The 14,644-nt window shown below is 50.2% G+C and overlaps 1 protein-coding gene across 1 annotated transcript; it reads right to left on the bottom strand.

Annotated features, from left to right (window-relative positions):
* Positions 1-2,265: 2,265 nt before the first annotated feature.
* LOC122895459 (paired immunoglobulin-like type 2 receptor beta) lies at positions 2,266-12,838 on the bottom strand. Its single transcript, XM_044232886.1, has 4 exons — positions 12,629-12,838; positions 11,914-12,300; positions 5,932-6,117; positions 2,266-2,702 (listed from the first exon to the last, which is right to left on the bottom strand). The coding sequence occupies exons 1-4, from the start codon at positions 12,681-12,683 to the stop codon at positions 2,698-2,700; spliced, it is 633 nt and encodes a 210-aa protein (XP_044088821.1). The 5' UTR covers positions 12,684-12,838; the 3' UTR covers positions 2,266-2,697.
* Between the last annotated feature and the right edge of the window lie 1,806 nt (positions 12,839-14,644).

Here is a 14,644-nt window from a genome sequence, read left to right as displayed (position 1 = left end):
GCAGGGCTGTAGTCAGCTTCCCCGTGCGCCGGGTCACCTTCCTTCTGGATGGTGGGTTTGCGCCTCTCAGCTGTGTGAGACCCGGGTCAGAGCACAACCACAGCCCCATGCCTTATGGCGACTATTTAAATTATCATAATCTGCCAAATAAGATCTCTCTGCCCTGAGGAGTCTACCTCCCTAATACAGAGCTGAGAAATGTGTTTTTACACAACTAAAAGTTAGCAAAACAAAGACAACTGTACTGATTATTACACGATCTTGGATGCTCTGTTTCGAGTTGGCGATATTTGCAGGACGTTTAAAGATGTGGAATTTCAAGTATTACATATGTATGTCGTAAAAATTATTTTTTCTCTCAATAAAAGCACTAAATATTTTGTTTTAATCAATATTTCCAAATAACTTATTTTTTATCGACAGCAATGCCAAATTAGACAAGATTCCTTTGTCTCTTTTCCCAATAGGTCTTGGGAAAAGTCTATCACACGACCAACCCAAGGAACACTCCTTTTAATTTTTTGAATTAAAATATAATTGACAGGGGCACCTGGGTGGCTCAGGTCATGATCTCAGGGTCCTGGGATCGAGTCCCCCATCGGGGGGTCTCTGCTCAGCAGGGAGCTGGCTTCCCTCTCTCTCTCTGCCTGCCTCTCTGCCTACTTGTGATCTCTCTTTGTCAAATAAATAATAAAATGTTTTTTAAAAAATGTTTTAAAAAAAAACAACTCTGACTGTAATCTGGTTCGGGGTCCAAGTCCCTACTCGGCTGTGTCGGGTATACTTGGGCCCAAACTTAAGCTTGTCAAATAAACCCTCCTGTGATGATATCGGTGTTGGCTCCTTGGTGGTCTCTTGGATGTGAAAACTCAGGCATAACACTTGTAACCCATTCCCTGCATTATCTACGTAGCAGTAGATATACAGGGATTGGTCATGTTTTTAGGTAATGTCCTCTCCCCACTGTGTTCCTTGAGAGCAGAAACTGAGAAAAATGTTTCTCTGAGTGCTCCAGAACTTGGTGTTTTGTCTCTAACACCATGTGACAAACACTGCTCATTTCCTGACTTCTCTGGGCATCTGTTCCCTGTGGCCCAGCTCTGACTCCTTGCTCAGGACATCAGTGTCTGACCCTGCCCAGCTTCTGGAGAAGTTCCAGTATCCTGTCCGCTCTGCAAACACAGGGGCACCACTCAAAGTCCTCCCCGTTCCCGTCTTCCTACAGGAAGCTCCAAGTGTCTTGCCAGGGGGCTTTGGGGCCGGGATCCCAGGGTGGAATGAGAGTTGATGGGTCAAAGCTGTAGGAGGGAGAAAAAAATAATCGGGCTAAAAAACAAGAAGTTCCCCAAGGCAAGCAACCAGCTTGTCTGAGGACAAAGAAGCTAGAATGATGCCCAAGCGCCTGACCCATCAGCACATCCCGGGTGTGGGTCCCATGGTGGGGGTGAGGGGAGGGGGGAAGAAGGGCCGGGACCCTAGGAACCCTCACGTCAGGAACCCTGACGATGACGCCTCCAGTGACCTGGACCTGGAGCAGTTCCTGGAAGATGTTGGGACGGAGCCAGAGCAGCTGGAGGAGCCGTGGTGTGGAGATGCCGCCGGGGACTTCACCTTGGCCTTCTTCGAGGAATAGCTGTGTGCACCTGGCTCCCTGCTGCTCTCTCGCCCCCTTCCCTGTCCACTGCAGGGGGAGCCCCTCAGAGGGTCCCTGAGAAGCTATTAAGTGTGGGGCTTGGTCACCGGCTACAGGTCAACTGGCCGAAGTCCTAGCTGTGCAGTTCCCGTGTTAATAAAACAGGATCCAGCTCTCCGCAGCTGGTCTCTAACCCCCGTGCTTCCCTTCGGCTTCCCTCCCTCCCCTCCGCTCCCTGGGGCACGTCCCTGTGTCTGTGGGAGGCTGGCACAGTCTGAGGGATGTGGGAAGGCCGGGACACCTGAGTCCTGGGAGAAGGCCGTCGTCGGGGAAGGCAGGTCTGGGTTCAGACCCCGGCTCAGCCACTTACTAGGCCCGTGGCCTGGAGAAAAGCGCTAACCCCTGTAGTCCTGTTCACGGCTTGGGTGAGCGCATCCAGTCTGGGCACAGCTGGTTGGAGGCGCCTAAACGAGGTGGTACACTTGGCAAGTGTGTGCTCGTTCTGATCGGAGGGGAAGGGGAATGGGCAGAGGAGGGGCAGCCCCTGGCTTCTGGTCTGGCTACCAGCGCTGTCGGGTTTATTGTGTCCCGCCCCAAGGCAGTCACCCAACTCCAGTACTGGGGGAGGGATCTCGGATGTGACCTTTTATTATAATTCATTCGTGGTGAGAAGGAGAAGACAGAAGTGGAAGGTGCCATCAGTTTTCTCCTTAGATGCCTTCGGGCAAATTCTACCAGGCCTTTCAGTCTCGTGGGCAAGGGCTGAGAAGGTGGAGAGGGGGTTGGAGCAGATGGCTCTGTCTCTCTGTGGTCCTTGGAGGCCTTCCACACTCACTGGCTTCTGAGTCTTCCCGTCTGGCCGGGGTCATTATCAGAGGCTGTGACCCGCTGGGCAGCTCAGTCAAAGGAAGTCATTCTCCAGTCCCACTTGTCAGGCCTTTACGAGAGAATATAGGGTCTCCTCCTGGGGGGCCTCCTTGGGATGGAGGCGGGGAGGTGCTGCAGGTGGTGAGGAGCTGGGGAGGGTGGGGGAGGCATAGAGGATGGGGCTGTCGTCCTGGGCTTCATCCTGGTGTGAAGGAAGGAGAAGGGGGTGAGACCGTGGACGGGGACTGGCAGCTGTTTCTCTCCTGCCTTGTGAGCCTCATGGCTGGGACCTGGGTCTGAGCTCCAGCCCGTTCCTCTCCACCCTCTGCCCCCGAAACCCGCCATTCTCCCCACCAGCCCCTTCCCTCCTCATCCTCCAGAGTCTTTCTGGGGCGTTTCCCAAGGATTGGCCCCTGCATCACAGACATGCCTCCACCACCCAACACCATCCTGGGAGGTCCCACCATCCACGGAGACAACCCTCTGGAAACACGGGAGTCCTACATCCCGCAAATTCCAAGACTCCCTATTCCGCCATACGCTGGACTTTTTTTTTTTTTTTTAATCCCTGGGACTGAGAACTCCGCAATATTAAACGCCAGCATCACGTGTCTGCTACAACTTTCTTCCCTTCCAGCTTTCTCCTGTTATCATCCTGCTTGCTATGCCTGCGCTTTGACCCCATGAACTCTTGTCCCTTAATAATCCACTTTCTTTCCGGCTGTCCAAGCTCCCTGCTGACCCTCTCCTCTGCATTCCCCCTTCTCACGAGCTCCTTGACCTCTCCTGTTCCCCTGTCCTTAGGCCACACTTAGCTGACACATCTCTAATTCTGGAAGAGGCCTATGACAGCGGACGCTCTTTGCTTACCCAATTTCCATTCATTTCTTTCTACTCAGTTATAGAACCTTGACTTTATTTGGGGTGGCAGCGTGCTTCCCTACTGACAGATGTGGGGAATATGACTGCATCCTCACCAATACGATTCAAGGGGAAGTTGTGGGTAGGATTCTCAGGGAGACTGACTAAAGGACAAACAGCTGCAGCATGGTCTTTTTGTCCTTTCTTCCTCCTGTTTCCTGCCTGGATACAGAAATGATGGCTGGAGTCCGAGCAGCCATCTTGGATCACGAGGCAACCTTCGGGACAAGCCAGTAGCCAGGACAGTGAGCAGGAAGCTAGAAGCCTGAGTGCCCGAGGACAGCAGCCTCTGCCATCCGCCTTCTCATGCTTTTCTGTGAGGGGAAACAAGGAACTCTGTCTTAGGTAAGCCCTGTTACTTTTCTTCTGTGGTGCCAGCAGGGGAACATAACTTCTAACCAACACGTTCTAGAAGTTTCTACACCTGGACCGGGGAGACATGATCATGCACAGGCATGGTCAGGGGCTTTACAGAGCTCTGGCTTCTCATCTGGGTGGAATCCTGAAATACCATCTTCTGTTCCCTCAGTGACTGTCACAGCTCTTCCTCTCCGACCCTCAGCCTCACTCTAGAGACAATTGCTGTGACTTTTCCTCTGCAGAATGAAGAATAATTTGTATATGTTGATTTTGTTGATATTTTTCTTCATGGCTTTTAGGTTTTCCGTCATACTTAGGGAGGCCATCTCCACTGCATGGACATGAGATGGTCTCCCGTGCTTTCCTCGAGTACTGGGGTTATTTTCCCCCTCATTTAACTTTTTGATTGATCTCTGTGAAGTTATTTTGGTGCGAATTATGAGATAATATTATTTTCCCCAGATGGCTGCTCACTTGTTCCAGCACCGTGTACTGAATGACTCTCATCCTTCCCCATTGATTAGAAATGCTGCTGATTAACCTACTAAATTCTGAATATACTTTGATCTGTTACATCCTGCCTATTTTGGGGCTTTTCTCTTCTCAGATATTGGTTTATCTGTGTTTCCATAGGACTGGATTGAATCATTTCAATCATTACAGCTTAAAATTGCAGGCGCTAATGCTCATATGGTCCTTATTCTGTGCCGGGATCTAGACTCGATGCGTTGCATGTGATTGTCATGACAACGCCGGGGTGAGTGTTATTACTCTTCTCATTTCACCGACGGGTGAGCTGGGGCAGAGAGTAATAGGACCATTGCACCGGCGTTTCCGCAGCCAGGACCTGCCTGCAGTAGCCCAGACTCTGTGCTCTTCACTCTGTGCTTTAGTATCTCCCGCAGCTAATCTCCTCTCACTGAAAGTTTTCCTCAGAGGAATTTCAGATCAATACTGGAGGCTGGTGGGGTGTAAATGATGAACGCCTCTAGCCCTGTCCTCTTGAGCTATAGATGCAGACACCCACACTGCTGAGGGTCATCTCTACGCAGAGGCCGCACAGGCACATCTCCAACATACCCCAGACTAAGGAACCATCGTCCTCCCCCAAACATGGTCTTGACCTCCGTGTTCTCTAATTTGCTTGGTGGTTTCCCCGAGGACTCATTCACCCGAGTTCTTCCCACTCCCTCACCTCTACACCAGCCCAACCCCCATGTCTTACTGGTTTTCCTTCTTAAACTTTTCCAGGATCTGGCTGTCATTTCCTCCACCCACTGCCATTGGCTTAGAATGGCCCTGCCTGGCCCACCTCTGGCCCCACCAGCACAGACTGATGGATCTTTAAGGCGGACCTGAGGTGGCCACTTCCCTGCTTCACGTTGCCTCTGGGATCAGAGGCTCTTGGGAGTCATTTACAAGGTTCTCTCTCCCATCACCAGCCTTTTCCACAGCACTGAGCTACCTATGGTTCCCTCCCTGATTTCCTGCCCCTGCATGGATAGTGACCTCTTCACTACCCTCACATTTTATAGGGACACTTCCTATGGGAAGTCCTCCCTGATTCCCCTCCTTTCTCCAGACCTACACAGCTCTTTGCAAGTGAGGCAAAGAGCTCTCCTGCCTCCAGCTCTGAGCTCCTTGAAAGCAGGACCTATGCTCTATTTACATTTGTTATCTCCAGTCACCCTGCTCCAGGGTGTGGAGCACTGTTTCTCAAACTTGATCATGCACACAAAAACACTTGACTTTAAAAATGCAGATTCCTGGCACCTGGGTGGCTCAGTGGGTTAAGTCCTCTGCCTTTGGCTGGGGTCATGATCCTGGGGTCCTGGGATAAAGACTGGAATTGGGCTCTCTGCTCAGCAGGGAGCCTGCTTCCCCCTCTCTCTCTGACTGTTGCTCTGCCTACTTGTAATCCCTCTGTCAAGTCAATAAATAAAATCTTTAAAATAAATAAATAAATCCTATTAAAAACATAAAATTAAAAAAACTAAAAATGCAAATTCCCAAGCCCAGACCTCAGGCCCAGCAGGGAGCTACATTTTTTAAAGTAGAATGACCCGGGGTCATTCTGATGCAGGTGGTTCAGAGAAACACTCAGTAGGGAAGCTTGGTGGGGACGGGGACCATGGCCCGGGACCACTTACCTTTGCTCCTCTTCCACATGAGGTAGAGTACCAGTCCCAAAATTGCAATTTTGAGCACAGTGTTGGCCAGTGTCACTATGACCACAGGTCCCACACCCATGGGTGAAGGTGCTGAGCTCCAATTGCCTTCCAAGACACCACTGGTGGGGGCAGCGTTGGTGGGGGCAGTGTTGGTCATCTTGAATGCTGAGAAGACATGAGAATTTAGCAGATTCTCCCCTGGAGGACTGGCGGTTTCTGGATGAAACCGTCACATCTTGTTCCCTACTTTGGGGAACACTGAGGGGTGGGGACCACTCTCTGAAGCTCTCACACAAGGAGGGGGTAATGAATCCAGCTGGGTAATCACCCAGCTTAGATGCTGACTCTACCTCCCATCAGCGGTGTGATCTCAGAGCCTCATTTCATCATTGACAAATAAGGATCCCTAAACTCTAGCTTTAGGCATCCCAGGAACAGCAGAGGTAATCCTCAGGGCTGGGAGATTCCCAGAGAGGCCAAGACCCCATGTCCTTGTCCCCTTGGAGGCCAATGTGTAGAAGCCACGCTGACTGGAGGCCTGGGAGAAAGTACTTGTCAGCTACTGGGCTGTAGGATCTGTTAGGATTTCTGGATCCTTTGGGGTTTCCATCAGAGATATTTCCCAGAGAAGAATCTCCTGATTTCTTGCCCCTCACAGGATGGGGGATACCAGCTGGGTTGCCTGAGAACTGGGAGGCATCTAAGGGGGCTGGGCGTTTAGGGTCTCATCAGTTCACCAAATCTCCAGTTTTAAGGACTGATCCCTTGCCCCCAGTATGCCTGGGGTAGTGCTCCCAAAGTCCCTCTGGTCCATCCTTTCTGGAAAGCAAATCTCCAGTCTGCTGGGTGGCCAGGGGGCCCAGAGCTTTCCCTGCTTCTTAAATAGATTCTGGCCCAATCCTCCAGCTTTCTGACGCCCTTGCACTCCCACTGTCAGGGGTTCTGGAGTCACCCTTGCTGAACTGTCAGAGGTTTTTGTAGTTAAAAAATCGACTTTCTTCCTGGTCTCCCCACTGCTGGTTTAGGGCTAAGCTCCCCTGGTCTCCTAGGCCAGGTACATTAGTCTACATGTTTCCAGCTTCCCAAATAATACCCTTTCTGACCACATGACTCAACATATTTTTTTGTCCTTGTGGATTTTGTCTGTTAAAATTCCCTTTGATAGAAGAACTCAAACTATCACTCTTTGAAGATGATATGAGACTATATGTGGAAAACCCAAAAGACTCCACTCCAAATCTGCTAGAACTTGTACAGGAATTCAGGAAAGTGTCAGGATATAAAATCAATGCACGGAAATCAGTTGCATTTCTTTACACCAACAATAAGACAGAAGAAAGAAATTAAGGAGTCAATCCCATTTACAATTGCATCCAAACCAAAAAGATACCTAGGAATAAATCTAACCAAAGGGGCAAAGAATTTCTACTCAGAGAACTAGAAAGTACTCATGAAAGAAATTGAGGAAGACACAAAGAAATGGAAAAATGGTCCATGCTCATGGATTAGAAGAATAAACATTGTGAAAATGTCTATGCTACCTACAGCAATCTACATATTTAATGCAATCCCTATCAAAATCCTGTCCAGTTTTTTCAAAGAAATGGAACAAATTATCCTAAAATTTATAGGACAAGAAAAGACCTCGAATAGCCAAAGCAATATTGAAAGTCAAAGTTGGTGGCATCACAATTCCAGACTTCAAGCTCTATTCCAAAGCTGTCATCATCAAGAAAGTATGGTACTGGCACAAAAACAGACACGTAGATCAATGGAACAGAATAGAGAGCCCAGAAATAGACCCTCAACTCTATGGTCAACTAATCTTTGACAAAGCAGGAAAGAATATCCAATGGCAAAAAGACAGCCTCTTCAACAAATGGTGTTGGGAAAATTGGACAGCCACATGCAGAAAAACGAAATTGGACCATTTCCTTACACCACAGACGAAAATAGACTCAAACTGGATGAAGGACCTCTATGTGAGACAGGAATCCATCAAAACCCTTGAGGAGAACACAGGCAGCAACCTCCCCAACCTCAGCGGCAGCAACTTCTTCCTAGGAACATCGCCAAAGGCAAGGGAAGCAAGGGCGAAAATGAACTATTGGCACTTCATCCAGATCAAAATCTTTTGCACAGCAAAGGAAACAGTTAACAAAACCAAAAGACAACTGACAGAATGGGAGAAGATATTCACAAATGACATATCAGATAAAGGGCTAGTATCCAAAATCTATAAAGAGCTTAACAAACTCAACACCCAAAGAACAAATAATCCAATCAAGAAATGGGCAGAGGACATGAAAAGACATTTCTGCAAAGAAGACATCCAGATGGCCAACAGACCCATGAAAAAGTGCTCCACATCCCTCGGCATCAGGGAAATACAAATCAAAACCACAATGAGATACCGCCTCACATCAGTCAGAATGGCTAAAATCAACAAGTCAGGAAATGACAGATGCTGGCGAGGATGCGGAGAAAGGGGAACCCTCCTACACTGTTGGTGGGAATGCAAGCTGGTGCAGCCACTCTGGAAAACAGCACGGAGGTTCCTCCAAAAGTTGAAAATAGAGTTACCCTATGACCCAGCAATTGCACTACTGAGTATTTATCCTAAAGATACAAATGTAGTGATCCAAAGGGGCACATGCACCCGAATGTTTCTAGCAGCAACGTCCACAATAGCCAAACTACGGAAAGAACCTAGATGTCAATCAACAGTTGAATGGATAAAGAAGAGGTGGTATATATATACACAATGGAATACTATGCAGTCATCAAAAGAAATGAAATCTGGCCATTGCGACACTGTGGATGGAACTAGAGGGTATTATGCTGAGCGAAATAATTCAAATGGAGAAAGACAACTGTCATATGATCTCCCTGATATGAGGAAGTGGAGATGCAATGTGGGGGGTTTGGGAGGTAGGAAAAGAATAAATGAAAAAAGATGGGATCAGGAGGGAGACAAACTATAAGAGACTCTTCTCAAAACAAACTGAGGGGGGCCGGGGGAGGGGGTTAGAGAGAAGGTGGTGGGGATATGGACATTGGGGAGGGTATCTGCTATGGTGAGTGCTGTGAAGTATGGAAACCTGGCGATTCACAGACCTGTACCCCTGGGGCTAATAATACATTATATGTTTATTAAAAAATAAAACTTTTTTTAAAAAAATTCCCTTTGCTGTCATTTTAGTAGAGTTTGGTGGGGAGGAGAGGTAAACGTGCATATAACCCAGCATTTGGCCCAAATTTATGTAATGTTTTCTAGTGAAAATTATAGAAAATGAACAATCAAAAAATAATGTTGCATATTAGTAAAAAAATAGAGGATTTAGAGGAAAGCATCTTGTAAGATATTTACATGGTCTGTGGAAGAACACTGCAGAGGTTATTGAGGAATATAAATTAGGGGCCATTCTGGTGGGAAGATTGGACTCACACTTATTTCCGTTTCTGTCAATTGCCTTATAGGTTTAATGCAATTCTGGTTTTAAAAATACCTGTAAGTGTTTTCCGCAGAACTTGGTGAGCTTATTCTAATATTTATGTGAAACAACAGACCAAAATAATAGTAAGTTTTTTTTTTAAGATTTTATTTATTTATTTGACAGGCAGAGATTACAAGTAGGAAGAGAGGCAAGCAGAGAGAGAGGAGGAAGCAGGCTCCCTGCCGAGCAGAGAGCCTGATGCGGGGCTGGATCCCAGGACTCTGGGATCATGACCGGAGCCGAAGGCAGAGGCTTTAACCCACTGAGCCATCCAGGCGCCCCAATAGTAAGGTTTTTGAGGAAGTAACATGGTTCTGATGGACATAGACGTACCAGCCACTGAACCGTGACAAGTTACAATCCCTAGAACAGTGTTGGTAGCGACAAGGGAAAAGACAGGGAAATGCAGTTGACAGACCAGAAGTGGGTGCTATCCTACAAAAAGGCCAGGCCTATGAGTCAATGGAGAAGAGAAAAAAAGATTCCCTAAAGCTAGCTGGGACGATTGATTTGTTTCTTGCTATGAAGATCAATTTAGTTCTTTACCTCACACCATATACCAAAAGAAATCCTCACTAGATTAGTGAGTTTTACTGCCAAAAGAAAGCATACAAAACCCAGAAGAAAATAAAACATTTTCAGCCCTAGCAGAATACCAGATTTTGGGCTAAGACATAAAAAGAGGAATATACGGAGGAGAATACAGTGAGATTTGGATACAAAAAGAAAACATCTGTATGTAAAAAGCATGATTAAGCCAATCACAGACTTCTCAGTTCTATTTGCTGCAAATTTCCCTTAGAGGCATGTTTTTGTGTGGTCATACTTCACTTAGGTTAAACTTCTTTTTATTACTTCCCTATATTTTAAAAAATATGAGCATGAATATGCAATTAATTGTACTAACTGAAAAAAAATAATTTATTGATGAGAAAAAACTCATAGCGAATGTGACTGAAACTGAGAAAGGAGAAGAGTTAGGAGAATTAAGGACGGAAGAGGAGGAGGGGTCTGAGAAGAGCCAAAATCTCCCTGAAATGGCCACTTAAGGGAAGATGCAGGAGGTGCCCGAAATATAAACTCAAGCCTGTCTGGCCTAACTCAGTCGTGAGCCATTTTCTGTTTGTTCTAAAACCAGCCCGGTGGTCCTACGGGGCAGTGGTTACCAGGGCTGGGGACACAGACAGTGTGACCTTCCTGCCAGGAGCAGTGATGTATAGTTTGGAATTGCCAGCCCGAGTAGCTGTAAAAGCAAACCGTAGGTTTTTGGTGTTTAAGGAAGTCTACAGACAGCGCACCCCCACCCCCGGGGGCCTGCTCCTAGGAGAGATGCCCTCCCTACCCTGCTGTGGGGGTAGAACCTACAAACGCAGGTTCAAATCCCCACAGGCTGCTGAGTTACTTGGAGGATCTAGTAATGTAGCACATCCATTATTCATGAACAATAGGTCAAGACCATGATAGCCTCAGGTCAGCTGGTGAAGCTGAGCAGTTACTGGTTAAGAGTGGAGGCTCCGGGGTTAAGCTGGGTTCAAGTCCCACCTGCACTACGATGGTGGCTTTGGGCAGGTCCTTAGGCTGTTCGAGCCTCAGTGTCCCTACCTGTGGCAGGAAGACGAGGCAGTACCTGCTGTTACTGTAGGGCTGTGGGGCAGGTTGACCAGGGAGATGCTACCAAGTGTTCACCCCACAGGGCACAGTGAGCGGGAGCGGCTGTACCTGTGCTGCAGCCATGCCTCCAACCGCCAGCACGGAGGGGCCGGATCGGAGGGGACAGCGGGGACAGTACAGGCAGAGGCGGGGACTAGGGATGGGGGGAGCAAGGAGGGGAAAGAGGATGGAGGCAGGGGAAGAGGGAGATGGGAAAGGAGAGGAGGGATGGGCTGGGCGGGGAGCACTGTGGTCTGGGTTCCGAGGAGCAGAGCAGGAGGAAGTGGGGGAAATCGGGAAAACAGGTCATGGGGCGTTGCCAGGGGACCGGGCTCTCGGGTGGGTCATCTTTGGGTACCTGCTGGGTGCTGGGCTGAGCCCCTGGCTGGGGAGATGCAAGACTGGGGCAGGCTGGGGCTGCACATGTGGACGCATGAAAAAGGGAAGGCGGCCCACATCCTGAAGACATCAGGACGGCCTGGGGGCAGGGCAGGGAGGCAGGCTGGAACCTCTGCTTAGGGCAGGAAGGGAGGATAACTGGGCAGCCCAGAAGGTGCTGAGCCTGGGGGTGTGGGGCCTGGGTCTGGAGGGAGCCGTGAGGGGGTGGCAAGGAGGGCAGCCCGGGCCTGGGGAGATGGCGGAGAAAGAGTAAAGTCCTCAGAGGGCTGGGGAGGAGGTGGGTGTGGGGAGAGGAGTTTGAGAGAGGGGCGCCCAGGAAGAGTGGGGCCTGGGCCAGGCGGAGGGGGTTAGCGGGCGCCATGGCCTTTAGGAGCTTCAGGGCGAGCGTGGTGGCTGCCGGGGCAGCTGGACTCACCGGGGGTGATGGTGAGTTTGGTCCCGATGATGTCCTGCCACAACCTCTTGCCGCATCTTAATGTTTCCACTTGGATCCGGTAAAAGTACATATTCCCATCCTTCTCCTGCAGGTTTGATATCTGCAGGGAGCCAGACCTCTGACCCAGTGATAATTCAAGGGAGATCCGGTTCTTGTAGTCCTTATGGATGAAACGCCGAGTACTGTTGTAGATGATCTCCCCATGGAACTCTGTCCGTCTCAAGGCTACACTCACTCTGGGATCCTTGGCTAACTGCCAGCCGTGATAGAAGGAGAAAGGGATGCGGACCGAGCCACCCTGGGGGGCTGAGAGGCGGTCTGGTTGCTTGATTCCATAGTTATTTATATCACACTCTGCTGATCTACCTGCAGGAACGGGGAGAGGAGAGACTTGAAGCCACGGGGAGAGATGAAGACGATAACCCCAGCCCTTCTGACACCCTCCCCGACGGGCGGTAGTGGGACAGATGGTAGGACTGGCTCCCTGGCCTGGGTGTTCCCCTCGCCAGGCATGGGGTAGCGAGGAGGGTGAAGGGTTGGGGCTGACCAGCACTATGGGACCAGCCCGTCTCTTTCTGGGGCTGGGAGGCCTGGCCAGCTCCCCCAGCAGACCCCCTGTCCAGATGCCCAGCCACAGCCCTTGCTGGGGACTCGCTGGGCCTCGGGGCAGAGCCAGGGTGTCCCGGACACTCACCGGCCTGCAGACGTGACGGCAGCAGCAGCAGAGACAGCAGCAGGAACAGACCCATTGTCTCACTCTCCTCCCTGGGGAGGAGACGACAGCAGCTCTGTCAAGGCCAGAATGGAGGCCCTAGGAGGTGCCTCCTTGGGGAGTCAGGAAACACCCAGAGAGCGAGGATCGGGCCCCTTCAGAAGAGCAAGGGAGGGTGAGAGCCTTCCCCAAACTCACTGGCCCCCAGAATGACCAGCACTTCCTTTATCAATCTGGTTTCTTCTTTTCCTATATTGCAAAAGTGCTTCCTTGTGGTCAGAGCCCAGAGAGCCATGAGAGAGGCCCCAGCTTTATCCTCATGCTGAGGGCCGTGGTTCTGCCCTTGGCCATGTGTGGCCTCTCCTCTGCTGCCTCCGCTCCTGGCCCCTGCCAGCACCTCTACCTCTCCTTAGGAGTCAGTCTCTGTCTCTCTAGCTCTCCTTTTCATTGGATGCACATTGGCCGAGTGTCTCTTGGCCTTTGTCCTCCCGGGGGAAGGGGTGCCAGCAGGACCAGCTCCAGGTCTGCCAGCGAGAGGACAGGCAGCCAGGAGTCTCTGAGAAGAGAGAAGGAGGAGGGCACTACTGGTGGTCAGATGCCCTCGACCTCCAGCCCCAGCACTAGGAACACCCAGCTTGCTCTTGGTCCCTGTCCTTCCCGGCAGTGGTTCCCCTTCATCCCGTCCCCTGCTGTCCTGTGCAGGACCCAGGCCTACCAGACCTCTTCCCTGCCCTGATCAGATCCTTTTGTGCAACCTCACACCCTCCCTGTGGTTAAGAGGTGAGGGTGGGCCTTCTGGAGGCCATTCCTTGACCCCCCAGGATGCAAGACCATATCTGTAGGTCCTTCTGTTCTCCACTCTAGGTGAGGAGAACAAGGCTCAGAGGAGACCCGCACCAGGTGGCATGACTCTCAGGTGGGAGGCCCAAGACCCAAACTCCAGTCTTGCTGAGTCCACAGACCATTCTGCTCCTTCTGGATGCTTCTGTCTGGTTGTCCCACAAAACCTCTGGGCCTTAGCTCCTGAGAGCAGAGTTCTGGAGGGTGACTCTCCGGAGGCTATAGTTTTCTAATGCTCCTTGGGTGATTCCCTCCAGAGCTGGGAGATTCCTGACTCATCTAAAGCCTTCCTTGACTAGGAGGGATATAAGGCCGAGAGCAACAGAGTCACCCTGGTGACAGTCTCTGGACCACCTCCAAAGGAGCGCACTGCCAGCTTGCGCCTGGTGGCGGTTGGGGGTGAGAGCATTGGGCTAGGACCTTTGCTGACTCACTGGGCAGGTTTTAGGAGGTTCTGCTCCCTCCCTCCCCACGATGAGGTTGGCGTTGGCTTACTGCGGAGATGGTGATGGTGGGAGAGCATGATTCCGTCACAGGAAGTGGCCTCGTCTTCTGGCAGTGGAAGCAATGAGAGGGACCAGTCATCAGCCTTGAGTTGTGGCTCTACTCACGGAGTGGGGTTCTGGGAGCAGGAGGGCCTGGAGTTCTGATTCGTAGATGGGCAGAGCCTAAATATAGCTTTTCAGCCCAGAAGGTGATCATATGGGAGGGGTCAGAAGCCATGTGATGAGGAGAAAGAGAGAGAGAGAGAGAGCAAGGGCTGTGAGTGGTGGGCCACATTTTGAAAATGTCACCTCAGAGCTTCTCCCAAATTCTCCTAAGTTTCTGTTCTCCCCTCCTCACTGGCCACATCTATCACTACCGCAGTCCCTTCTTACTCCAGGGTACCTCACCCTGCTCCTGCTTTACCCCAAGACCAGGAATAAGGCAAAGATGCTTGGTCTCACTACCTCCATTTATTGTGATGGAGGTTGTAGCCCTTACTGTCTTGCAGTAAGGCAGGACAAAGAGACAAAAGTGTTTTGTGTTTTCTAGATTTGTAATTATGTATTTGGCATTCATTCATCCAGGTCAATTTATTAATTAAAAAAAAAAAACTTATCTGCACTCTTGATGCTCTGACACATGAGGCCTTGCTGACTGGGGAGAGATGGCCCC

This window comes from Neovison vison, chromosome 14 (genome assembly GCF_020171115.1).
Source record: "Neovison vison isolate M4711 chromosome 14, ASM_NN_V1, whole genome shotgun sequence".
NCBI lineage: Eukaryota > Metazoa > Chordata > Mammalia > Carnivora > Mustelidae > Neogale > Neogale vison.
This window is presented reverse-complemented; position numbering and strand designations above follow the sequence as displayed.